The sequence below is a fragment of the Telopea speciosissima genome, chromosome 6 (assembly GCF_018873765.1).
Source record: "Telopea speciosissima isolate NSW1024214 ecotype Mountain lineage chromosome 6, Tspe_v1, whole genome shotgun sequence".
NCBI lineage: Eukaryota > Viridiplantae > Streptophyta > Magnoliopsida > Proteales > Proteaceae > Telopea > Telopea speciosissima.
The window spans coordinates 57212368-57240086 of record NC_057921.1 but is presented as its reverse complement, the minus strand read 5'-3'; the positions used below and the strand labels follow the sequence as shown (position 1 = coordinate 57240086).

Sequence of the window (27719 nt, the reverse complement as noted above, 5' to 3'; positions counted from 1 at the left end):
TCATGCGCTGGTTAACAAGGCCCAATTCCCTAAACTGCCGGAGTGCCGGACATCATGTCCATGTGGGGCCTCAAATTGGTAGAGACGGAATGAGACTGACCGGCCCGACCACACCCCTACTTACGTATATAGTATATTCGTCCAAGAAGTCTCCCTCCTTCTGGAGGAGCTGTAGAAAAAGACTGCATGCGAGAGAGAGAGAGAGAGAAAAGAGGGAGAGAGGGGCCGTTCCTCTATCTTGCGATTCTGCTCCGACCAGTAGAATAGAACTTGTTATTGCTTAATCGTTCTACCAACTTCAATTTACATGATCAAGGTTTTCGGTTTACCAGAAACCATTATCTGCTTCGAAATATCTAGAATCATTTGCCCTAGCTTTTTTCATCTCTTAAATTATACTTTTGGACTTTTGCATGTGTATTAGGGTTTCAAGGAATTTATTATCTGTATAAAGGAACCGAATTTATATCTATGAATGTTTTCTAGTATTCAGAAGATTGATGAGCTTTTGTATGCCCTAATGTGAGCAAAGCACAAAGGAGTTGTGGGCTTGTGCTAGGGTTTCTCTGTCCCATGGCGAGCACTGGTGAGCCAGACCGTAAGCGCCGGCAGTTGAGCTCTATATCCCCCACGGCCACTGCTGCTAAGAAGCAGCCTTTTTTGCCATTTTCGGAAGATAAAAAGGTATTTTTCCTTCTCTTATCTTGATGCTCCAATCTGTACACTTCATGAGCAATCAATTTGGAACGAATTGGATTTTTAGCTTTTATTGGTCAATTGTTGTGGTCTACTGTTACAGGATGGATTTGTTTGTCTGCTCTCATGGAATTATTATGCTTTTGCTCCTCTGAGTTCATTAGATTATTTGTTATTTCATTATAATGTTGTTAAGCTCACGTTCAATTAATTTATCTAAATTGTTGAATCTGTTGCCTTAGACGTTCGATGGATTACTGCCTTTTTTGGTTCGTTCCGCTATCTCTATTTGCAGGGCAGCATGTTACTTATATCTTTACTGTGTTGCTAATTGTTATGATATTAGAATTTCTCATAGATTGATAAGTTTGGCGGAAGCATGTATGTTATATACTTCTCTTTTGTAAACTTTGGATGCTTCTAGTGCATGCATGTTTGATTGTGTGTTAATTCTGGTAAGGATCTTTTAGTTTTCTTGTAAAAGGAAATTATAATTGTCAGGTTCTTTATTTTGCAAATAGTGATCAGTTGGCCTTCCCCTTCCTGATATAGAAAAGTCATTTAGGGTTTATTTTAGTGGAAATAAGCTTTGAATTGGGTAATATATGCATTGGGACTTTGATCCCATGGGTTTACTTTGTAATTGGCCAATTTAATGAGCTTAAAATAGGGGTAGAAAGTAGGAAAATGGGATTTGCTGCATTAGCTTAGTTAGAGTCCTGTTTCAAGTCTGTTTTCTTTATTATTTCACTTTCTTAGTCAATTTAGGTTGCCTTATTAGTTAGTGATAGGGTTAGGCCTTTCCTTTTTGGTATCTAACTCTATCTTTGAGTCTTTTATATAAGTTTGTAAGGGAGGCCAGTATTTTAGACGAATTTGATTAATGAAATATTGGCTTTAGCCTTTGTGAAAATCCTGATATAGTTTTGGTGAGATGTCCAGGCTGAGATAGCCATTCCCTTCCCCCATCCCCTTCCATCGGTTCTTGATTCCAAATCCTAATGGAGTTTAAGAGTGATAAAAGCTGATTGGATTTCTTTCAACTGATTGTCACATCGATTTCTTGAAGATTATTACATCAAGATCATTGTTGCTTCAACAGGTTACAAATTCGTGATTTTTTTGTTATTTGTTACTTCATCCAAGGAAATTGTTCCCTCATTTGAGTTTCCATTGTTCTCTTGGTTCCCTCATATGATTTTAGTTCCCATTGCTCTCTTTCTTGTTCTTTGGAGATTTTCTATTTGATCCTGCCTAGGATTAGACCTATTTAGGTTCTAGTCTTACATTAATTCCCCTCCCACTCTCCTTTTTAATTAGGATTCGATTTAATGTCGCTTGTTGTTAGTGCGGGTTTTACATGGTACACGGTGTTGGGAATGTCCCAAAATGCCCTGCCCAGATCCAGGCTCGGGCGAGAGTGATGTGTATTGGTTGGTGTGCAATAAGGAATTAAAGTTGCACCTTTCCTCACAAGACATCTTTTGGGGGATTGGTAAGCGCTAGATCCTACAATTGGTATCAGAGCAGGTGGTCACGGGTTCGAGTCTCTCCGGTGCCATGGATGCTCTGTTATTGGGCGTGCATTTGAGGGGGGGATTGTTGGGAGTGACCCAAAATGCCCTGCCCAGATCCCGGCTCGGGCGAGAGTGATGCGCGTTGGTTGGTGTGCAGTAAGGAGTTAAAGTTGCACCTTCCCTCACAAGGCGTCTTTTGGGGGATTGGCAAGCGCTTGATCCTACACACGGTTCATTGAACATGCTCTGTAAATGTCTACTAAGAATTTACTACAAACTCACATCAAGCACATGCATGGGTTTTGCTTAATTAATTCATAGTTCTGGCAATTCGATCAATTTTGAATGTCTTGGTTAAACATTCCATTAGGGAGCTGTTCTTGACTCTTCTATGTGGTATTCATTCTCGTTCGGCTCTTGGAATTACATACAGCAGTGGTTGGAACAGCTCGCAAAATCCAACCTCTTCACCTACTTTGTTGCCACCAATCGTTTCCTGTACCTCTAATGAAACAGAATGGGTTCATGTTCCTTCATTGGTTGATTATTCCTCTCCATTTGTATCTCCTTCTCCAATTTTGGTCTCGATTAGTTCACATGATTGAATGGCCAAGTCTTAAACAGCCTCAATTCAATTGTCGGTTCTTTATTGTGCAAGAAATGATCACTTGGCCTTTACCTTCCCCTCCCCTCCCTTTTTTAGTTGGGTCTCATTTTAATGTTGCTTATTGTTATTGCGGGTTTACATGGTGCGTGTTTCACTAAATGTGCTCCATAAATGTCTAATAATTACTTACTACAAATTCACGTCAAGCACCTGCATGATTTTGCTAGTTCATAGCTCTGGGATCTACCTCATCTGCCCCAAAAATGCAGTTGAGAAGCATACTCAACCACAGACTTGGCATATAAATTAGTGAACGCATTTCAGATCTCTCCCCTACTCCCATATGCATGTCTATATTTTTTGCAAGGATACACTAACGTATGCATGTACATCTCCATTTCCATTTTTATATACCTCTAAGGATTATCTCGTATATTGCCTACTGAGTCACCAAGACTTTGAACTTATTTTATGTATTTAATGCTTTATTTCGTGGATCAATATTGATTTTGTTTTCTTTACCATTTTAAATTCCTGATATTTTTCCGAGTTTCATTATTACTTCCCAAAATAAGCAATATACTTCGTCTTATTTCAAAGAGTTCTAGTGATGGTCATTTTCTGTGGCCGCCCTTGTTACGCTCTATGTGTGTTGGAGATGCCAAAAGGCATTCTTGTGATCTAAATATCTATGTACATTGCTGGAGTATTTTTTTGGTTTCATGTGTAAATATCAAAACATGAGTCAGGTGACGCCAACCAATTTTTCCCCCCAAAGTTGCCTGCAAGCCTGGAAAGCTTTTAGTGGAAATATCCAACTTAATACACTTAATTGGAAAAATGGTATGCACATGTGTATAATTGTTCCCATTGTACAGATTGACTACTAGCTCACCTACTGTTTAAAGAGATAAAATCAAAATTAGTGGAAGTTATGGCCTGCTGATCATATAAAACCTAGCAAGTGCCTGTTTGTCCTCCTCTAGAAAAATATCTATTATTTCCACTCTACGTTGCCTGATTGGGATAAAAAGGATGATGTATGAAGGAGGAATAGTTGATTTACAGTAGGGGACTTCTTTTCTGTTTTTTTTGTTTTACTTTGTAAATCACTATATAGACCATTGTCAGCTGTGTGGCTGAACACAGCTGAAGATTTCACTTGTTTGTCTGTTTCTTTGATAGATTTTTAAAATCTCCATGTGAATGTGTTTTGCTTGGGTTGAGGGTGTTTTAAAGGTCAGATGGACCAGTTTTACGTGGTTTTTAATAGTTCAACTTCTTGTAGGGCTTAAATTGGGAAGGGTAGTTGTACTCTCACTCTGTGGTGCTGCTATATGTGTCTTTTTCCCTCTCTTTAGATTTGTGTGCTCTTGTTAGATTCATCTAAAGTTAATAAGATTTAAGATCTCATAACTTAGACTCTTAACCATCAACTTGTTTGTTTTGAACTTCAGCTTACTTGCTTCATCTAATTTCCTTCCTTTGTAGCTTGACACTGCTGTACTGCAATATCAAAACCAAAAGCTTGTTCAGCAGCTAGAAGCTCAGAAAGTTGAATATTCTTCCCTTGAGAATAAATTCTGTCAGCTGAAGGAGAAACAAAGTGATTATGATGGCACACTACTAGTGGTTAATAGGTCGTGGGAACAGGTACCTCGCATTTCTACTAATTCTTCAGAACTCTGAGCTGAAAGTGTGCATTAATTGATGGGAAATTGTTGCTGTATTTTAACAGCTGGTTGAAGACTTAGAATCTTGTTCTCTTCGTACGAGAAACTCAGTTGGCAGCAGAAAGAATGCAGGTCATTCTTCAGGTGAGAAATACACACAATCCTGGAAATATTTGCTTATTTGTATTTTTCTCATAGTCATTCTCATAGCATGTGTAATGGTTATCATTATGCATGACTTTGCTTTCTGAAATGGCTATACCCTTCCTCGACCCTGTGCATTCCAATGACAATTGGAGCCTCTACTTATATTCCCCTTTTGTTTAATCACTTTGGTTTGGTTCTTCGAAAGGGCTGATTTGTTATACTAGATCCTTTGTGAGTTTGCTATTAAACATTTTAAAAGTACTCTTTCTGGCCTTTCCTTGCATTCTCCAGATTATTGCAGCTTTATACATTTAAAACTCATTAGGGCTTTATACATTAAAAACTCACGAGATTAGACAAAATGAACTCAGAACTTGTTTCAGGCCGACTTTTCTGAGCTTTCTCATATATAGCTACAGAAGTGCTAGATATTTACTGCTTTATGTGTTGAACTGATACTTGAGTTGGACTTCCTCACTTGTCCTAGTTGCATAAGATAGGTTGGGTATTTGTACTACTTGGCCATGAAATGATATTTATGTGATATATACTTTTTAATTCAACAGAACCTTTTACCTTCTCCTGCTACTCCTGATACATGATACCTTCCTCCTGCCCATGTATGTCTTCTATTTGCAGTTACAGGCTCTTTTAGCATATATACTCATCCTAGTCAAGGCTGGCACCAGAACCATAGTGTGTTAATACCTAATGATGTTGCGAAATGTGGAGCATTATCCAAACACCAAAGTTTACTGCTTGGTTTTGTCTTGATTGGTACTTAGACCCACGATTAATATAGTGATGAAACATGTGCTTCATTGGGTCCAATGAATTGAGCTGTGCCCTATTTATGCCCATCAAAATGAAAAAGCTATGTCCTCTCTTTTTCTGGTTGGATTGTAATGTAAGACTAGAACCTAAATAGGTCTAATCCGAGGCAGGATCAAATAGAAAATCTCCAAAGAACAAGAAAGAGAGCAATGGGAACTAAAATCATATGAGGGAACCAAGAGAACAATGGGAACTAAAAATAAGGGAAACAAGAGAACAATGGAAACACAAATGAGGGAACAATTTCCTTGGTTGAAGTAACAAATAAATAAAAAAACCACAAATTTGTAACCTATTGAAGCCACAATGATCTTGATGTAATAATCTTCAAGAAATCGATTTGACAATCAGTTGAAAAAAATCTCAGCAGCGTGTAGCACTCTTAAATTCAATTAGGATTTAGAATCAAGAACCGGTGGAAGGGGATGGGGGAAGGGAATGCTGTCTCAGCCTGGGCATCTCACTCAACCTATCTCAGGATTTTCACAAAGGCTAAAGCCAATATTTCATTAATCAAATTCGTCTACAATACTGGCCTCCCTTACAAACTTATATAGAAGACTCAAAGATAGACTTAGATACTAAAAAGGAAAGGCCTAACCGTATCATTAACTAATAAGGTAACCTAAATTGACTAAGAAAGTGAAATAATAAACAAAACAGACTCAAAATAGGACTTTAACTACACTAATGAAGCAAATCCCATTTTCCTACTTTCTACCCCTATTTTAGGCTCGTTAAATTGGCCAATTACAAAGTAAACCCATGGGATCAGAGTCCCAATGCATATATTACCCAACTCAGAGCTTATTTCCACTAGAATAAGCCCTAAGTGACTTTCCTATATCAGATTGAATCTATAGACATTGGCAGATGGCTGTAATAGTGAACTTGTTACCTACAGGAGCTGTTAATATGTGGGTCAATATTTCAAGGCTTACTATGAAATGGAGCTAGATTTGTTGATGAGAAACTCTACTATAAGCTAGTCCTTTGGACAGGTCCGGTGTATGTTGTTCACCATTGGATTCTTAAATTTGTTAATGGCCTCCTTGCCCTGGACAACTAGGAATCATCATGGTAAAAGGGACCAGAGCTTCAACATATTCCTTTATGGATTTTATGTACCTTAAGTTTTTAATTGCCAAGTTTTTCCGTAGGGAACAATGCCCCTACGGAAAAGGAAAAGGGGAGGAGGAGGAGAAGAGAACACATCAGGTGTCCTGGCTACTGGATATTTTATTTCTATGGTGTTGTGGTTTTGCATCAGAGGATGTAGTGGCTCTGCATTTCCTGGTTTGTGCCATTTGCAAGTATGATAGTTTTATTCATCATAGCTTTTTATTTTTATGTGAGATTTTATACAATTGGAGTTACAAAGCTGTTTTAAATTATTTGGCAGATGGGGCATCATCTCCTGCTGAGGATGCTTTTCTGGAAAGACTCTTAGAGACGGGTGCAACAGATAGTTGTTCTGCAAATGACTCCCCTAATCATTTTGAAGATTATAAGCAAATATCTTCCGTGAAAACTACAAATATCTTAAGAAATATAGTAGCTGCTATTAATGACTTGTGGTTTTTTAAGGATGGGATTTCTGGTGCACTTCTGGAGGCATTTGCTGAAGATGGTAAGGTGTATGTGAGAAAGAAGTTTCATATAATAGTCCATTCCTGTATCCATTTTAATTCTGGCTGCACTTTGTTATTTTTTCCAGAGCCCAGCAAACACAAGGCATCTATTGACTTACAGTCAGAGGTTAAGAACTTACGAATGGCTCTAGGTGATCTTCACTTGAAGCACAAGAAATTGGCAAGTGAGGTACGGAGCCGTCAAGACACCAATGCAAAGAATAAAGCTGAATTCAAACGTCTCACAGGTGCTGTCCTTTTTCAACCATGCCCATGTTCACCATTCATGTAATAAAAATCTGAAACTCCTTTTGTATTTTGTAGTTCTATTTTATGGAAAATGAGAAGATATTCATGTTCTTTGATCATGATGCTTAAGTGCTTGATTTTATTTTCACTTTTTTGGAAGCCGAGTACCTATGCCGTATGAACTTACCCAAGTTCCTTTAGGGAAACTTGTGATTAAAACTTTCTAGAAGTTTTTGTCCTGCAACCACCCATTTGTTGGAACTACAGATGGGAAACACCTCCCAAGTTGAATGGGCCCACTTGTTTAGATAAATCCCCATGGTGACATTCCCTGCCAGATGTTTATTATGTGGAAAGCAGTTTCCTGTAATCATGGTTAGAATAGGAGTCATTTGGCAACACGTTTTACCTTCCTTTTTTTTGTTGATGCTTTTATAACCATTTAGTGCAATAGTTCCATAATGTTGTAGCTTTGTAGACATGAGCCCAATAAAGTTGAATAGTGAAACAGGAGTTGTGTAGTTGACCCCATTTAGTTGAGATAAGGCTTGGATTAGTTGTTAAGTGAAGTAATTCTGTTTTAAGGAGAATGATAAGATATTCATGTTCTTTGATCATGATGCCCAAGTACTTTATTTTATTTTCACTTTTCTGGAAGCCGAGTACCTATGCCGTAGGAACTTACCAGAGTTCCTTTATGGGAACTTGTGATTGAAACTTTCTGGAAGTTTTAGTCCTTAGCACTACCACCCATTTGTTGGCACTACAGATGGGAAGCACCTTCCAAGTTGAATGGGCTCACTTGTTTAGTAAATCCCCATGGTGTCATTCCCTACCAGCAGATCCGTCTCTCCAATCTGCATTATTGAGGCAGGTGAATATAGGGAACTAAGATTTAGCTATTGAGGTTTGGTTTAGGAGTTGACATTTCATGGATTGGTAAAGTGTGGTGATTGTCACTGGGCGCAAAAATTGTAATTTTGACCAGGAAATCAGTCAAAATTAAAATAGGCTTTGAATGGATGAAGAAAGGTTTGAACTAGGCTGCCCACTTGGGATAGCTGGTGGTTTCAATGAGTTTCAATCAACCCAAATGGAAATCTCCAGCTTATGGTTGGAAAACATTGAGCTTCAGTAACGGCCATGGCTCGGGTTATTACAAATTTACAGGAGATTAGGTTGGGTTTGGAATTGGATGATAGAGGTGATGGTTTTGGGTGAATTAGGTACCAAAATGATGAACTTCAATGCTAAATATCAATGCAATAATAGAGTTGCAGGGAATCTGAAAAATTATAATAGGTGGAGAGGAGGAAGAAATAGGCACCAGCATGTTGGCTTATTGCAATCACACTCTAGAGGCAATCGTATTTCACAGAATGGTTTCAAGTATCAGCCTATTCGTTCTGGATCATCTAAATAGGTTGATTGTATTTGGATGTTTAAGCCTTACATACACTGAATCCACTGGCAATATCAGGCTCTTACATGGATCAACCAATCCAAACCAATCTGGATTTTGTAACTCAGGGATGATTTAGGGTCTGATGCTATCTTTAAATCCTTAATGTACAGGTCATCAAGGTGTCAAGTATCGTTATTGGGCAGCATATTAGAAAGCTGGTTTCAAGAGACGTCTCATATACTTGATAGAGGGACTCTAGATATGTTTGATATGCATGGATATGCTAATAATACATGCAAACTAGTATTTAAGCATTGTGCACCATAAATAGGCAATAAATAATTATATCTAACCAATTTCAAATTATCTCTGTTTTTGTGGCATTTATGTGATTCAAATCTTCATTGGCAAGTGCAAACATCAAACCTAGAAGCAATTATGCAAGAAGATTGGAAAAAAAAAAATCTATGCTATTTAATTCTTCATTGGCAAGTGAAAATATTTGTTTGTTTAATCACTCCTTGTAGGTCATTCTTAAGTATGGATGGGATCCATTTAGCTTTTAGCCAAAAAAGCAGAGTAGGAAAAGGTTTTCTTCCAATATATCGATCATATCAGTAATGTATTGGTTCAATACAGTTCTGTACATAAATATTTTTGTGTTGGTTCTATATCTTATCGATTTGGTCAGTCTCGATACGTATTGGACTGATACGGTTGATTAGTATCAAGACTTGACTCCATTCAGATTGTTGAAAATTCTCTGAGTTTCTTTAGCTTGATTGTTCCAACTGTAAATAGCCAGTAATGTATACTCCTTATGGATGCTAGCACTCTAATAAAATCTAACCAATAGTTGGGTTTCTGCAACCTCTGATTATTGATAAACTACGGTAATAAAAGTAATAAATATCAAGTACATCTTTACAATGGGCTGACTGTGATATGTGGATAAAAAATCTCAATGGTTATGGTTTTTTTTTGTTTTGGGGGGGGGGGGGGTTAGGTAGATGAACCCTAGGTTCAGATTATTCACCCCTTTCGAACATGATCCCAAGTAAATCCAAAACAGAAACCAGTCAACAATAAGGTCAAAAGAGAACCTTATCGGACGAGGTTCAAATTTTGATCAAAGGTAGGATGATGTTAGATTAACAAAGCCCCAAAAGACCACGATGACCCAACAACCAGATTTAACCCAATGGATAAAATAGTGAAATCTGGAAATTAAATTAGAATATTCGAGAATTCTAAGTACAATCAATCAGAAACTCAGATGGATACTAGATTCCTATGGATTGTAATAGCCCAGTAGTGGAACAGATTCTCCAACGATATTGATGATCAAATGGTCAGATTAAGATTAATCAACAAATGAACATATCTGAAAAAATAACAGGGCAGAATGGGAGATTAAAAATTATTCGAGATCAGCAGACCTGATCTGTACCAGGTCCTGATCGAATGCCTCTCTTAGGGAGCCCTTAAATATCCCAAAAGGGTCCCTAATCTGATAGTCAGATTGTCCTCAGATGGGACCTCGGTTCTGACAGGATTTAGCTCTAAAACGGAGCAACTGTCAGCAACATAAATGGGAAATCCTTGACTGTGTTACTGTGATTTGATTCTCAATACAGCATATGAAAGGCACATGAGAATGAAGATAACCCAGCCCAGGATTTAGATTAAACAGTTGACTGAAGATTGAATTGAAAACAGGAACAATACCACACTGATCCCAAGGATTTCCCTCCCTTAACTGAGTCTCACAGCATGCATACTTTCCCAGCAGTAAAAGAAAAGGCTCAAGCCAAAATCTCATTAATCAAACTTCGTGTACAAGGCTGGACCCGTTACAAACTTATATAGAAGACTCAAAGACAGACTCAAACACTAAAAAGGAAAGGACTAGCCCAATCCTTAACTAATGAGGGAACATTACGGTGCAAAGGTTTAATGCTTGCATCTCTGGTTGTCTTTTTCAGGAGAGTTGGAGTGTACTTTTGCAGAGTTGGGTGAAAGCAACTCTAAACTTGCAACTCTCAAAGCACAAAGGGATGCAGCACAAAGTGCATTCTTCCCTGTCTTAAATGTGGGTGGTAGACATGTTGCTGGAGATAAGGCTAGAGATAGGCAGAGAGATCTGCAAGACATGGAGGCTACACTCAAGGAGTTGTCGGTAATTTTTCAATGCCTTCTTTTCAAAGGTGAACTGTGTGTTAACTAAGCTAGAAGCTGGCAATTGTATCTCTTGATTTGAACCTCTTGTCAGGACTTGACCTCATGTCGATTGGTCGAACTCAAGGATCTTCACAAAGAAAGGATAGAAATTTTGAAGCAGCTATCTTATTTGCAGGTCAGTTCCTATTATCTATTTGGGAAAATGGTTTCTGTGGGTGTGCGTGGCGTCTGCGCTGAGACACATGAGGGGGGAAAAATGACCGCCCCGCCCCCCTGAAATGCTAAATGACTATCCCTGTTAATGCTTCCGTGTGCGCTCCCATAAGCCTCCACGTGCACGCAGTGGCCATACTCCCCCACAGGAAACACTTCCCCTATCTATTTTTTCTCATAATTCTGAGTGTCCATGTTGTCCACTTAATTTCTCTGATATATGTTTCGTCACTATGGTTTTTCATAGTTGTGTTTCAATTGGGATATTGATTAACAGAACAGTTTAAAGGGCATGAAGCAAATCTGCTCTTCCAATGCTTATCTGTCTGCAAGAGATCAGCTTGAAAAATCAAAAGCAGAAGTGATCCAGTATCAGTCCTTATTCAAGAAACTACAGGTGGTAACTGGTCGGTAGTTTTTTGGATTTATGCTTTTGTTATTCTTTCATTTTGATGGCACATTTGTTTGGTATTGCTAACAATCTTCTTTAAACCTGAAATTGTAGGTTGAGAAAGATAATTTCGTATGGTGGGAAAAAGAAGTGAACATTAAAGTCGATTTAGCTGATATTTTTCGAAGGGCCTCTGCAATTGCTGATTCTAGGATGGGTGAACTGGAGAAGGAGATACAAGAACGAGTTGATGAAAGAAATCTTTTTGAGGCTAGGCTAAAAGGCATTTCTAGAGAACCAGGTATAATATTTTGAGGTGTTAATACCTTTTGAAATTCTTGAGAAGCTTATCCCCCTCCTGCTATTTTGTTTCATGTCACAACCCTGAAATATCTACTGTATTTTAGGTAGGAAAGAAATAATTGCAGAATTTAAAGCCTTGGTTTCTTCACTTCCCAAGGACATGGGTATTATGCAAAGCCAACTGAATAAGTATAAAGAGGCTGCTTCAGAGGTTCATTCTATACGAGCGGAAGTTCAGTCTTTGTCCATTTTTCTTGATAGGAAGGTTTGTATCCTGTTTTGAGTGTTTTCTACGCGAGCATATTCTTCTTGGTGGTTTAAGCACTAAATGTATATCCTTATGAGCAGGTAAGCGAGCTGGATAGTTTGTCTTGTCGATCTGCTGACCAAGATGCTGAGATTCAGAAATTGCAGGCTGTGGTATGGTTTTCTTCTTTGATGTATATGTATGTTATTTTTTTTTCACTAGGAACCATACCCGAGTAACAGTTGGAGAATTGCTTGGTTGTCAAATTTTGAATAATGTTTTTCTTTGGAAATGATGTAGCCATATTTGTTGCATTGTGGTTTTGATATACAAAAGTAAGGTGATACTGAGAACTGCAATAACTAATAGAGGCACAAAACTATTGAGTCATACTATGAAATAATGGAAGAGGGTTATTGAAACCCACCTGAGACAAGAAACTATTATTACAGAGAACCAATTTGGTTTTATGCCAAGAAGATCCATGATAGAAGTTATTTACTTAGGATATTCATTGAAAGCTTTAGACATTGCAAGAAGGATCTTCATATGGTCTTTATCTACCTACAAAAAGCTTATGACAGAGTCCCTAGAGAGTTAATCTGGCAATTGTTAGTGAAGAGAAATGTTTCAAGTAAATATGTGGACATAATTAAAGATATGTATGATGGTGTGATTACTGGTGTAAGAACTGGGGGGGTCAAGGTTGTGAATTTCCAATTACGATTGGGTTACATCAAGGATCAGATTTAAGCCTCTATTTGTTTGAACTTTTCATGGATGATTTAACCATAGACATTCAAGATGAAGTTCCTTGGTGATGTTTTTGCTGATGATATTGGTTTGGTGAATGAGACAAAGACATGGATTAATGGCAAGTTGGAGGTATGGAGATCAACCTTGGAATCAAAAGGTTTTTAGATAAGTAGAACAAAGATGGAGTACATGGTGTTACTAAGGATAATGAAGTGGTGAAAATTGATGAGAGGGAGATTCTACAAAGTGATTATTTTAGGTATTTTGGCTTAATCTGGTCGGGGTAGGTAGTATGAACCCTAGGTTTACGATAAACACTTCCGTTATAAGATCCCAAGAAAACTCAAATAAAAAATTCAACCTTCTCAGATGAAGGTCAACTCTACCAATCACTCACAAATAAATAGAGTAGGTGATCTTCAAAAGACAGCAGTGATCTAAAGGTCAGATTAAAACTAATTGAAAAAATAGTCAATTCTGAAATTGAAAACCTAGGAAATAGGAGATTTCTAATTAGTTAAAATCAAAGAACCAGATCAGATAAACCAATAAGGCTGGTCTGAGTGTCACTCTTAGTAGGATAAATCAATCTCCAAAACATGATTCAAAACTAAGGGTCAGATTTAAAGTAATCGATGGAACTTCAGGTCTGAAATAGAGAACAGGACACATTTGAGAGAAAAGTAATGACAGCAGATCAGAAGGTCTGATCTTAAGTAAACTCTGGTCGAAGGTCCCTTTGGGTAAGGCCTTGAATGCCTCAAAAAGTTGACTACATCTGATGGTCAGATCTGCCCAATAGAGAACTTGATTTGGGCAGAAAAAAGTGCCCTAAAAACAAAGCACACACAGGTTAATGTTGCCTAGGTGGAATAAGTCTCACTTAGGACCAGGTTGTGTAATAGGGTTGGCCGAATGGGGCAGATTAGGTTGATTAGGGCAAAATTAGGGTTAAGTTAAGTTTAGGAATTGGAGTTTGAGTTAGGGCTTTATTGGGTAATGGTATGCAGGTTTTTAGGAGTCGATTGGTATAGGTTTTGGTTAGGTTTGGATAGAAAATAAAACTTCAGAATTATTAGGGTTAGGGTTTCGGGTTTTAGGAATGAAGGGAACTAGGGTTTCTAGGGGGAATCAGGTCAAGGGATTCTGGCCGAGTGTCACAGAGGTGGGGAAGAAGGGTTCAGTTGAAGTTTGGGATGATTTGGTTGGCTGGCTAGGGCTGGGTAAAGTTTAGGAGCTTTAGGGTTTAAAGAAGAACTAGGGTTTGCAGGAGAAGTGTTGCAGGTTAGGGTTAAGCAAAAGAAATAACAGAGCAGCTGTAACTTACTGGTTGCAGGTCTGAATTGCAGAACACAAGTAGCAGCTTGATGTCTTGAAGAGACCTCCTGACCTTCACAGTGCAAGGAGTCGCAGGAGAACCCACCCTTCACCACCTTGAGTCCACAATGATGCAGCTCGCAGAGGAGCAGAAGCAGCAGCTCGAAGGCAGCAAATCAGATCTGAAACAGAGATTTTTTTAAGCTAAAAAGTTGTGGGGGAGCCTACCACGATCTGTCTATTTATAATAAAAAAGATGGCTAAAGGCCTTACACAAATATGTGGATTTGAACTAGGAATCCTAGTTCTAAATCCTAGACTCAATCCTAATCAGACTAGGACTAGTGATGCGTAATCTGAACTCTAAGTACAATTAACACATTTGTACTCTAACTAGGAATACAAGTTTTAACAAATAAATAAAACAACCTATCCCTCTAAAATCGTGTAGGGAAAACTAAGCAACACTTAAATAAATAAAAAGACTGTTTTACCCCTAACATAAGAAAGAAAACTAAATATGTAAAATAAAGGCTCCAACGAAACTCAAAGGCTGCTCTTCTTCTTCTTTTGTGTACTGGGACCTGCATCACAGGTCAGAAATCAAAGCTATTCTGTCAAAAATTAATACCAACAGAATAATGGATTATAGTAGATGGTTGGAGGATGAATTAATATAAAGCAAAGAATAAATCAAAGCACAGCAGAATCCATTGGTGTAGATTCAAAACAGTACCTCAGTCGCAGGAAAAAACAGAGTATAAGAAAGAGGATTGGTAACTATGGCTTCCCACCAACAAAGGTACAGAATCCCACTGCCTTCCAAGGATATCTCACCCCTCTACTGAATCGTACAACAATCATTGAATAAAACTTCAAAGCTTTATTCATCGAAATCGTATGGAGCCTTGGCTCATTACAAGATTTTTATAAAAACTAAACCATATTCCTAATCTGAATAGGAAAGTTAAATCCTATTGCTAAGCAATATAAATAAGAAGCATAATAATAAAAGGAAACCTTCTCACGCAAGGTGAGGGAATTCAAAGCCTATTAAACAACTTAAAATTAAAAGAAACTAAGTAGCAAAGCCTAATCCCGTATGCCTACCTTCTACCGATATTTTAGGCCCATTAAAGTGGCCCATTACAATGAAAACACACGGGTTCAAAGGCCCAACACATACATAAGCCAACCCAAGGTTATTTCTAATAAAATAAGCTCATCTATGTGAATTATCTGCATCACAATCATAAATAAAGGTGATATAGAGGATGATGTTTCACAGAGAATTAAAATAGGATGGGTGAAGTGGAGTGGTGCGTCCGGAGTGCTGTGTGATTGACCTGTTCCTTTAAAACGAAGGAAAATTTTATAGGCCAGTCATACGAGTCACAACCGGCTATGATGTATGGTGTGGAAAATATATGTCTGCCCAATTAAATGATTGATTATTTGCATTTGATGCATGGTTTGGGGAAATTGAGCTTTTCTCTGCTATGTTTTTAGAAACAATCTGTGGGGGTGGAGCATTCAAGGAAAAAGATTGGTGGTGTTGGAATGGTTTGATTGCCCATTCTAACGATGCGAAGGGAATCAAACCGAAATATTCTGCTTTTTAATAGTATTGTTCAAGGAAAAAAGCTCATGGTAGTGACAAACTCTTCTGCTCTCTCTCTGCATACATGTACTTGTGTGTGTGTGTGTTTTTCAATTCTAGATGTTAGATTTGTGAGACCTTCTCGGTTACTCCAGATATTATACAAGTCAAGTTCAATTACCTATTAAACGAAACTTAGATGACACAAGAGTAAGGTTGCTGTTGCTTGACAATGCTTTGGAATCTTTATGGGTGCAACTTTCTCTCTTATTTTTAATTGAAAACTGTGCATTATCCTTTAGTTGCATTTCCCTTCTTCACGTTAATTTCACCTCTCAAATTCCTGCTGAATATCTGATCATAGTTGAAGTCTAATGTTGGTTCTTTTGATCTTGGTTTGCAAGTGTTGTGCCCATTTATTTTGCATGTTTGTGATTAACTTCTTTGGATTTTTCAGGTCCATGATTTGAAGGAGAGTGATCAGGAGCTAAAATTAATTCTAGAAATGTATAGGCGTGAATCCACTGATTCCAGGTTAGAATAGATTTGCAATTAGATGTCCACTTAAGGATCTCTCTCTCTCTCTATATATATATGTGTGTGTGTGTGTGTGTGTATAGCTTTAGAATTCAGCAGTTCAATAGCTTTTTCTATTCAGCATTCTGCTGAAAAGGAATCAGTTCTTTTTTCTGGGTAGTTCTCCTTGTTTACTGGCTAACCAGTTTTCTGTGATCTGGAATCTTGGTATCCTTTTTTCTTTTATAAAGGGCGTACCTAGTGCATGAGGCTCCTGCCACTGCGGGGATGTAGATGCACTACCTTGGACCGACCCATATCCGTTTGGGAACCCAGTCTGAGAACCGGGTCCAAATATGGGATTTATTCTGGTAGATATTTTTGGGATTTTATTATTTATTTTATTGGGATAATTATGTAAGGAGATCTTTAATTTGGGTAGGATACGTAGGAATAGTTTTAGCAAGTTTTAAATTTTTATGAGTCCTACTATAATTGTTTCCTTATTGAAGTCTGTTTCTTTTATTATTTATATGCTTGTTACCAACGTATTGGAAAGATTGAATAGAATGGAATAGTTGAGTTATGGTTTGAGTAGCCTGTGGGCCATGTGCTAGTGCACTCTTCTCCCCCCCTCCCCCTTCTTCTTATGCGATTTCCCCTTCTTCCCTGCAATTCTGAGTTTTGTCTTAGATTTCTTCCCTCCCTACCGGCCCTCCACCATGCAGGGTCTGGAAAGAGTCATAATGTATGCAGCCTTACCCCCCCCACTTTGTGGAGAGGCTGTTTCCCGAGTCCTTTCTTCTTTTATGGGGAAAAAAATCTTTCCTTATAAAAAGAGCAAATTTTGCATTTTACATTCCTGAACAAGGATACTCAAACCAATCACCCAAAACAAAAGTTTGACTCATCCCCAGTGGATCCTGCAGATGTAACTTGGGATATGCTCTTAGAGATTGTGAAATATTTGGTTGATTTCTTCCTCAACTTGAAGCCATTATCCTGGATTTGTTTTTTAAATGCAGGAATATTTTAGAGGCCAGGGATCTAGAGTACAAAGCATGGGCACATGTTCAAAGTCTGAAATCTTCTCTTGATGAGCACAGCTTGGAACTCCGTGTCAAGGCAGCAAATGAAGCTGAAGCCATATCTCAACAGAAGCTGGCTGCAGCGGAAGCCGAGATTGCTGACCTGAGACAGAAGTTGGAAGCCTCTGGAAGGTTTGTTTCTTCATCTTCTCCGAAGTTGTATGCAGCAAATTACATAGGCTTACACATCAAGCGTGGCATTTTCCAGTGATTTCCTTCGTCAACATGTTAACTATAAAGTTTTTTTTTCAATTGAATAAATATTTTCTTGTATTTGCTCCATCAGTGATATATCTAAACTTACGGAAATACTGAAATCTAAGCATGAGGAAGGTGAAGCATATCTATCAGAGATAGAGGTTAGCTCTCTTTTCTTCTCTATGAATGTGATATGCCTGTTTTGATCTCCAGAGAGAATAAACTGTAAATTTGGCTTCCTTGCAGTCTATAGGTCAGGCGTATGAAGATATGCAAACTCAAAACCAACACTTGCTGCAACAAATCACGGAGAGAGACGATTATAACATCAAGGTGATAACATCTCTTTCATTTCAGGGAGGAATTTGCACTTCTATCTGTTGTGTTTGCAACTTTATTCTTTCATTCTGGCAATATTTATTCTCTTTCCTTTGGGTACATGTGCTGGTTAGGTTTTCTTGTAAAAATTAGAAGGTTGCATTTGTTAAGAAAATAATATTCTTTGGTTGAGCATAGTATGCTTTATAATTTAGTAATAAATATATGTAATACGTAGGCTGTCATTAACACAAGAAACACGACGGTGCTGTTAAAATCATTGGTTGTGGTGTTTGAGATTTTAGTCCAAATCTTTGAACGTGTATGCAAACTTTTTAATGTGAGATAAGTTGCTAACTACCTACTGCCAGGCAGTCCAACTGTTCATTTGGAGGCCCTCTGGTCCTTCTGTTGATTACTTGATATTGAACCATTAGGCTTTGGTGATCAACGGTCCAATCAACTAGAACATGGTCCACTTGCTGAGTCTAATGATATGTGGAAGCTTCAGGATGGGTAATAGAGTGCTATCCTTCACTGCCTTGGTTTTCATTTTCACATTGACCATAATAGGATTGTTCAAAAATAAATTTCCTCTCTTTTGTATAATTGTATCCTTCCTCCATGTTTTGAGGTCATATTATTAATGACTGACTGTGGAAATGCTGTTGCTTTGTGACAACTTGTACCATTGTCAATCAAACTACCATTGAGAAAATTGTCGTATCATATGTAGGTTCATTGCTATCCACTCCTCTGTGCACAAAATTAAGTTGATAGTGACCTTGTTTTCTGATATTGCTGTCAAACGTTTTATGTTAAACCTTTCAGTTTCAGTTAATACTTAATAGAGGTTTTGCAGCTCCAAATGCTACATTTCTTGCAAGCCTTATATCAACTGTCATGTCAATAACTTGTTCACTGTGGAAACAGTTAAGGTTGTATTTCAATTAGTGAAATTGAAAATGCTGGGATTTCCGAATCCACAGATCTATAAACAGGATCATTTCAAATATTTGATTTGAAATTCTGTTTTTTGGATTGAACAAGTGATTTCATTTTTGTTGTTTTGATATCAAAAATTCTTGAGGGTTTGATGTGATTTAGGATTCTCGAAGCAAACAAGTGCTGGAACCACTCCTAAGAATATAACCTCAAGCTTCCTAAGAGTATAACCTCAAGCTATGTATAGGGAAAAAATTAACAATATATATTGGATTTAAAATAGGAAAGGATATTGAAAGAATTGCAACAGAACAGGAATGGAATTATTATCAAAGTAAAGGTTAGAAACTGAAAATAACAAGTGAGAAACTAAATAATAATTGAAAATTTTCATCTGTAGAATATGACAGAGCCAGCCTGGGGTGAAGTGAAATGAATTCTGAGTGCTACCAAACTGGCAATCTCTTGACGACCAAACTCAGGTTGAGTCTGTCATGGGACCAGATATATCAGTTGGCTGCAAGAGATTGGAAATCTCCTGTAGCTTGTAAGGTGCAGCAGGTCTGGTTTCATAAAACCCAGAAATTAGAGTAGGTCAAGATCCGGTAGCTAGCAAGAAATAGTTGATGAAATTGAGGACCAAAGCCAGAATATAAGAATCCTAACAGGAATTTAACTACCAAATGTGGAAGCAATCAGACTAGTATTTTATCAGATATAGCAAGATTAAGGAATCTGAAAACTAGCCCTGAACATGAAAGCTACCCAGTAAGAATTGGCATAATGTATATTTATATTTATGACATATTTGTGAGAAATCAGTTATGATAATATGTTATGAGCTAAATAATAATCGCTTGGTCACTACTAAACATAATAGATTGTGTAATGAGAAATAAACTTGGTATACGTAAGTACAGAATATATTATGTAACCTCCGACTTGCAGTCTTTCTTCCTCCACCACATTTGCTAAAAAGGTAAGGAAAAGAGATAATGGTCATGTTGCAAGGTAGCCACATGTCCAGTCCTCCAGTAAAACTTCAGTAGATTTCCATTCCACTGGTTCAATTATTTAATCAATGAACAAGCATACTGCCTACTAGTGCCTATGCATCAGCGTCATATAAAAGTCCAGCTATTCCAAATCTCAAAGTAATCATTTCAACAAAACAATGACTCACATAATCCTCGCAATCAAAATATCTAATCAACTTTCAAGATATATTTTGAACTGCCCTTTTCTCTAATTGGTGGCAAATGGTGACTCCATTCAGAAGCAGCGGACAGCGTAACAGCAAACAGTAGGGAGATACTGCATTACGTATAGGAAGTGTCCAATTGGGTTGGGTGGAGGTGTGGGGGCGAAGGGACAGGGTGGGGGAAGTGGGTGGGGCTTGGTTGGGTTTGGTGGGGCAGAGAAGTAGGGGGTTGTGTGAGGTGTGGTGGGGCGAGGGCCAGTGGACGGTGGGGCTAGGTTGCAAGGGGAGGGCAAGGAAGCTGGGGTGGGGTTGGGAGTTACAAGGGGTGGAGAGATGCAAAGGGAAGGATTTTGTTTTAAAAATATTAGTTTTTGACCAATTTACCCTTACTTAATACCCATTTTAGCATATGTTTAAACATCCAGTGCATAAAAAACTGTAAACAGTTTATGCCAATAAATCATTAACACCACTTCACCTGTTTATGAATTTATTGGTATAATGATTTATATTAATGAGAATAAGAGTCATAAATCATACCAAACGCCTCTATTTATGTTTATGCATCAGATAAACATATATTTATAAATATATCAAAGAGAGCCCAAGAAGAAGATTATAGCAGTAGGAAGGGTCTCAACTGAGAGAATTCAGACCAGTCAAGAGAGAACCATTCGGTCAGCAACAGCTATCACCAGTCACATGCAAACAGCTGCACGTTAAAAGAAAAATAATGTAGCTCTAGATAGGAGAAAAATCCCACTAGAGGCCAAGCAATAGGATCAAAAGGACTGCTGGTTCGAATGGCAGAATTAGGGTTTTTAGGCTAAATTCTAGGGTTAGGTATGGGGGAATGGGGTAAGTCATATCTGATTTTAATAGGCAGGCTTAGGGGAAGCTATTAAAACAGATTCTAACAAGTTTTGAATTAAAATTCAATTTCCAGAATTTTTGGGGTTAGGGTTTTAGGGAAACAGCCAAGTAGTCAAAGCTAGGGTTTATAATGGGAATCTGACCCAGGGATTAGGGTCGAGTGTTCAGGTGTGTAGGAGGGAGGTTCGAATGTAATATGGACAGATTCTGATGGGTGGTTAGCTCTAGACAGAAATTAGGCTATTTAGGGGTTTTTTGGGGTTTTAATGGTGGTAGGGGAATCTAGGGTTTTGGTGGATATTTGAGACTGCAGGTCTGGTCGAGTGGAGGGGTTTGTATGAGGGGGGTTGTGGTCTGATTTTTATGAAAAACAGATGAAGGATGAAGGCTGGACAGGTTCTAGATGATCTAGGGTTTTAAAAATTCAAACAGAAAATAAGAGGGAATGAATGGGGGAAGAAGAACGGATGGAACAGAAAATTAAGCTTCAAACTTACGGCAAGAATCCACCGGCAGCAGCTTGAAAATTGAGGGAACCTCCCGATCTTCTCGATGCAAGGAGTTGCAGGAGTCTACCCACCCTATCCACCTTGAGATCCACAAGGATATTCACTCACAAAGGAGCAGGAGCAGGAGCAGGAGCAGCAGCAGCAACAGTCTTTTTTTATTCAAAATTCAATGTGGGGGAGCCTCCACGATTTACTTTATTTATAATATGGCTTTATGCCAAGTCCTAATACAAATTAATGACTTCTCCTTCACAAAATCGTGGAAGGGAAGGAATTAAAACTAAAACTAAAACTAATAACTTTAAAACCCTGAAAAGACCTAATTACCCCTATTAACTCAAATTAAAAGAATCTAACTTAAAACAACTAATTTAAAAGAAGATTCCATACTAGCCAATAGGATTTAAGGACCTATTAACCAATAGGAACACTTCACTTAAATTAGACCAATTGAATCAATTGGGTGCAACCAATTCTAAACCGGTTCAATCTAAAAACGGGAAAATAAACTAAGTATAGAAAATAACTAGCAAATAAACCTACTCTACGGCTCCCTAATCAAACCCTAAGTTCATGATTTCTTCTTCTTCTTCCTACTTGGAGCTGCATAAAAAAATCTCATAAAATTCTATCATAACTTTATCTCTATTACTGTTTAGTACTTATGTTGTATCTTAGATTATATTTCAGTGCTTAGTTGTTACATAAATTATTATCTGTGTATATTGAACTTTTTTGTAATTCTAATCTATTGCCTCCATCATGAGATGCTATGTATGGAAACCATGTGCCAAGCTGGACTCTCAATCAAAGGCCTCCTGGTTTGGAGAAATACCAAAGATTCCTTTCTCTCAGAGCGTTGAGCTTTTCCTTTTACAAACTGAACCAACCACCCACCCACTCTTTAACCTCTTCATCATCCTTCTAAATCTCCAAATTTTAATTCTGTGTGAAAACCCTAGAAACTTTCCAAAACGTTTAGTTTCTATTTTGGAGTAATCTATATGAAGTCTCAGTGGTTTGATTGTTTTTACTTCAGCTCCCTAATTTCAAGTCATCCCATATTTGTTATCTTTCAAAGTTTCCCTGAAACACCCCAACCCTAGTTCCAATATTCCACCTTTGGTTACCTGAACACTTCATGTAGCCCAAGTATGTGTTTTCACTGGACACTTCATCTTTATTCAATATGCACCTAACTGTCAAACGTAAACATGGCTACCAAGAATAATTTAATTGCCACCACCTCCATTTTCTGTGACACATGATGGACAAATCCCCTTTGTCTATGTTTGGGCATATTCGCATATCCCAACTTTTGGGTGTTCAGGTTGATTTGACTCCCTAAAATATACCTGTAACTGATTCCTGAACCTATGCAACATAGATTAACAGATTACTCCCATTTGTGATACCCTTGTCTTCTGGTTTGGTACAATTTCGCAATGAAAAACCCTTCTCTTTCTTGCCAAAACCACTCCTTCCAGCCCATCTCTTTCTTGGCATGAGCACGCATTTGAATGAGCTTCGATCAATTCAAATATTCCCATGTTAATGCCATATTTTACATTGTTATTCCTAAGCTTGCAGCGGAGTTCAGATTACTGCATTATAAAATTCTTTCCATACTTTTGTGAGTCACTGTATTTTTTAACAGAAATGCTTTTTAAGTATTTTATGTTACCATACATTTATGTCCGGGTATTTCTTAACAAGTACATAACTAGTTTATGTCAATGTGACACATGCATGAGATACACTTCGATGTGGGTTCTTTTTTTTTGGGGGGGGGGGGGGAGATGGTGGTGGTGGGTGGGTGGGGGGTTGTTCCTGAGCTGTTCAATGATGTTTTCCCTTATTTTTCTCATAGAATGGACACGCATTTGAGTGAGCTTTGATCAATTCAAATATTCCCATATTCATGCCATATTTTACATTGTTATTCCTAAGCTTGCAGCGGAGTTCAGATTACTGCATTTTAAAATTCTTTCCATACAATTGTAAGTCATTGTATTTTTTTAACAAAAATGCTTTTTAAGTATTTTATGTTACCATACATTTATGTCAGCATATTTTTTAACAAGTGCATAACTAGTTTATGTCAATGCGACACATGCATGAGATACACTTCAATGTGGGTTCTTTTTTGGTTTTTTTTTTAGGGGGGGGGGGGTGTGGTTTTTGTTCCTGAGCTGTTCAATGATGTTTTCCCTTATTTCTCTCATAGAATGGACTTGATGTTGTTCATTCCTGATCCAGCTTGTTTTAGAGGGTGTAAGGGTAAGACAACTACAAGATGCTATGCTCATGGAAAAACAAACCATGGAGAGCAGATTGCTGCAAGCAAATGCCTCACTGGATCTATATGATCTGAAGGCTGCACGAATTGACGATCAGGTGTCACTAAGTTTCATTATGCTAGAGCAGTTTTTCCACATGCAACAAAGTGAGATGAAGTTGTCTAATATCATTTCTTTGCAGCTGAAAATGTACTCAGAGCAGATTCAGAAACTTGCAGAGGATCGTTGGCATGGTTCAGCTACTTTAGAGAATACCCAAAAGAGATTGACAGATGTAAGGAAAGAGTCTCAGCAGTTAAGGAGTTCACTGGATGAATCGCAATCCGAGGTTGAGAGAAGCCGAGGAAGTGTTGCAGAGCTGCAGGTAGAACTAGAGAAAGAGAGGTATGAATTTGATGATGTGGTTCCTTATTGTTGTTTCCTTCATACATATGCTGTGAAGCTCATTGGATCATTACGCAACAGGTTTGACAAGAAAAGGGTGGAGGAAGAATTGGAAGTTATGGCAAGGAAAGCTGCACGTCTTAGTGCACACAATGAGGGGTCATCTGTTGTTGAAAAACTTCAGAAGGAAATCAGCGAATATAAGGAAATACTCAAGTGTGGTATCTGTCATGATGGCCCGAAGGAGGTAAAAATTTAGATTTTGCTGGTTAACTTACAAATTTCGCTCTAGCAATGATTTCTGATGGTTGGAACATGTAAATGCGAGCTCCTGTAATAGATGACATAATTAGGGCATATTTGGCCAAGCTTATCGGGATTCTGCCTCTGGGCCTTCCAGAAGCCAACTTCTAAGAGGCAAGGATGTGGATCTGATGAGAAGTGTCGGTTTGACATCTTTTCCGCCTCCAGCCCAAGAAGCCAATGCTTGTTGGGGGGGGGGTGTTGCTTGTGGGTCTTTTCATGCTGGAGGCTGTAAATCCAAACATACATTTGGTTGGTCCTGCCTCCTAGAAGCTGGCTTCTAAAAGCCCATAAGCAGTGCCCCGATAAGGTCTTCAAAGATGCACTTAGGGAACTGTTTTCATATCTGCAAGACATGCGCTGTGTGAGAGAGAAATTTGGGATGATAGGCTTTTTTGCTGTATGATTCTGGCAGACTTCAACCATGCATTTTTATTGGGGATATGGAATGATAATTGAATGTTCTATTGCCATGTGTGTGTGTGTGTGTGTTGGTTTTTTGATGGGGTGGTGGTGGTAGATGAGGAACAAGAGGTCTTGAACTTGAAACCTCCTGGGGGCTAGACTCTACTGCACTAGCCTCAAGCCAGCTGCGGTAGCAGCTGTCCTCTATTGCCATGTGTTGTTAAAATGGTATGGTGCCTGCCTGCTTGCCTGTATTATAATAATTGATCTTTTGATTAGGCTCTATGTATTTGTGGGATTTCTTGTGTCTTGCTTTGTCTGCACTTTTATATTCTCTTTTCATTAGTCAAATTTTAGAGGTAATTTTCGCTCTTATTATTTATTAACTTTTCTATGGATCTTACTGTGGTTGATTTTGGGCTCTCAGGTTGTAATAACCAAATGCTTCCATCTGTTCTGCAACCCATGCGTCCAGAGAGTCCTGGAAACTCGACAGCGGAAGTGTCCGTTATGTGCTATGAGTTTTGGGCCCAATGATGTCAAAGCTGTTTACATATGAGCAAAAACATGTGCAATGTACAGGAGATAATTGCCATAATTCCATGTTCATGTAGCAGGAGATTTTGATTTCTGGGTGGCTGCAGTTATCTTGTTCTTCATTGTGGTTGGGAAATGCTGTAGAAGAGGGAAAAGTATATATGGGCAGGTAATCGGTATAATATTGTTTCTTCTTTCCTCCCCACTCATGGCAAGATGGCTCATATTTGCTTGGTTGTGTGATTCTTAGGTTGTGGATTGTTCACAGCTTCCTGAGTTTTGCCGTATCTGTGTATAGTTAGTTTTCCCATTTTAATTCTTGGAGCCTCTGGAATGCCTCGAGTGGTTATTTGTAGATCCACTTGAATGCCGCTGCTTTCATTGACTTTGCCCAGATATCCTTCCAAGGTGTGGGGTGATCAGTTTGGTGAATAAGAATACCATTGTTGAGCTCCGCCAACTGAGTCCAGATGCATTCTTTATTGCATGTTTCTTATTGTTGTTGATCATAATGGTAGGGTGTTATAGTCCACGTGATAGATTGGGGTGGATTTCTTAACTTGGTATAGTGGAGTTTATAGGTTGGTAAGTTTCTCTTGGATCATGTAAAATCAATTTCGTTGTTTAAAGTTTCAGAAAAATAATAATAAAAAAAAAAATCGTTGTTTAAAGGATATTTTTTTTAAGTGGTATCTGGCTCTTAAGATATGGGCGTGTATTGGTTAGACAAGGACTTCTTATGCCTTAAATAGGACCTAGATCTTATTCACCCATGGTGAAGATGGAATTTCCTCACGAGAGAGAACTCACCCTTTTTTATGAGTATGGGGAATTGAAAATGAAAGAAGAGTCCAATCAAAAGATTGAAATCCAGCTTGATGAATTGATTCCAAGTATCCCATCTATATAAATCTGAGCATCAATAATCTTCCAAGAAAGGAAACTGTAGCTTCATTTGAGTTAGAGTTCCTCATTTTTGCAACTAGATCATGTATGGTGTCTCTTCGGTACCCCTAATGCAGTCAACAGTACAGTACAGAGGTGGGCTAGTTAAGTTAAAGTGTCTGCAACAAAATTGCCTCAAGTGTAGGTGTTGGAAGTTTTACCAAAAAAAAAGGGGGGGGGCATGTGGGAAGACTACTACATGATCAAACATATTACATAATATGAAACAATCTGAAATGATATGTGATATCCTCCAAGGTATAGGGCCACCTCTATGAATTAGCATATTAATATGAATTTCTAAGAAGTGTGTTGGATGCAATTGATGTCTAAAGATTACATCAACATAAGCAAGCCACAGTTGCCACAGATGCCACATAATGCTAGCAATCAAAATCAATTGACGATTCCGAATCTTGTAATCAAAGTCATTGGCCTGTATGGCTGTTCAAGAAAAAATTGTGGACGGAGATTATTGTGACATTGGGGCATGCGTTAGGTACTCTGTTGGCCACCATGTACTGGTACCAGTTTTCTTCGGTTGATATTCTGATTCAGAAGTTAAAAAAAATAAATAAATAAAGGAAACAAAATTGTTGCTCTAAACCTAGGGAGATCAAAGAAAACTAATGCCTTAGGGTGTCTGTTGGGAATGGAATCAGGGTATTTGGTTCAGATACAGTTCGGTTTCAATCAGTTGCAGTGAGATACAGATCCGGACCGTTTTGAATCAGTTTGTCTCGAACACTCTCTTATTAATATAGGTGTGTAAAATTTCATCGACAGTTTGAACACACAAGAAGCGCCCTACATCAATAACAACCATCAGGCGCTTGGCCACTCCCAGCTGGGTAGCATGCTGAGCTCAATAAGCCCCATTGAGGCAGACGACATTCAAGCACTTAAGTACCCTCATAGTATGAGCAAACACATATTTCAAGAATACCTTCCTACCCCACTATATTAAGAAGGATAAATACTCAGGTGCCAGACAAAAAACTAGGTCATCCGGTCAAAACGCTGTTAACAATTTCTAGTCTCTAGATGTAAGAAAGTCACCAAGGTTTTGAAGAATTGTTGCAATGAGGTAAAACTCTCTAATTGTGGTTTGGAGGTCAGGAACACATTCCAGCTGGATGCTTAATTACCTCTCTAACGCCCATCGTGCCAGTCCGCCTTTTCTACAAATGTCTTATGTCAAGAGGCACCACAATCTACTAAGCATTACAAAAGTCTATATCCTTCACTTACCCTCGTGACATATACCGGCGAGGAATTGCGGCAGGAGGGTGGTGCATAGAGAGAGAGAGAGAGAGAGAGAGAGATGGGGTTGTAGGAAGGGATCAAGGAGCTTCTGGAGGCAGGCGATGGAGAAAGGTTGTCGGCATCACTGGTGGTGGCAGCAAAGGTGGTGGTGGTTAGGGAGGAGG

The 27719-nt window shown here is 38.3% G+C and overlaps 1 protein-coding gene across 2 annotated transcripts; it reads left to right on the top strand.

Moving 5' to 3' along the window:
- The first annotated feature begins 166 nt into the window (after positions 1 to 166).
- LOC122664225 (E3 ubiquitin-protein ligase BRE1-like 1) lies at positions 167 to 25970 on the top strand. Of its 2 annotated transcripts, XM_043859953.1 has the most exons (19): positions 167 to 684; positions 4312 to 4473; positions 4559 to 4637; positions 6877 to 7104; positions 7192 to 7353; positions 10745 to 10938; positions 11032 to 11115; positions 11431 to 11550; positions 11659 to 11845; positions 11952 to 12112; positions 12196 to 12267; positions 16225 to 16301; positions 17309 to 17503; positions 17658 to 17730; positions 17816 to 17902; positions 23675 to 23812; positions 23897 to 24099; positions 24181 to 24346; positions 25235 to 25903. In XM_043859953.1, the coding sequence occupies exons 1-19, from the start codon at positions 574 to 576 to the stop codon at positions 25364 to 25366; spliced, it is 2631 nt and encodes an 876-aa protein (XP_043715888.1). In that variant the 5' UTR covers positions 167 to 573; the 3' UTR covers positions 25367 to 25903. The 2 variants fall into 2 exon arrangements, with proteins under 2 accessions (XP_043715888.1, XP_043715889.1); XM_043859954.1 differs by lacking the exons at positions 23675 to 23812; positions 23897 to 24099; positions 24181 to 24346 and having other exon boundaries at positions 25235 to 25970.
- Positions 25971 to 27719: the final 1749 nt, after the last annotated feature.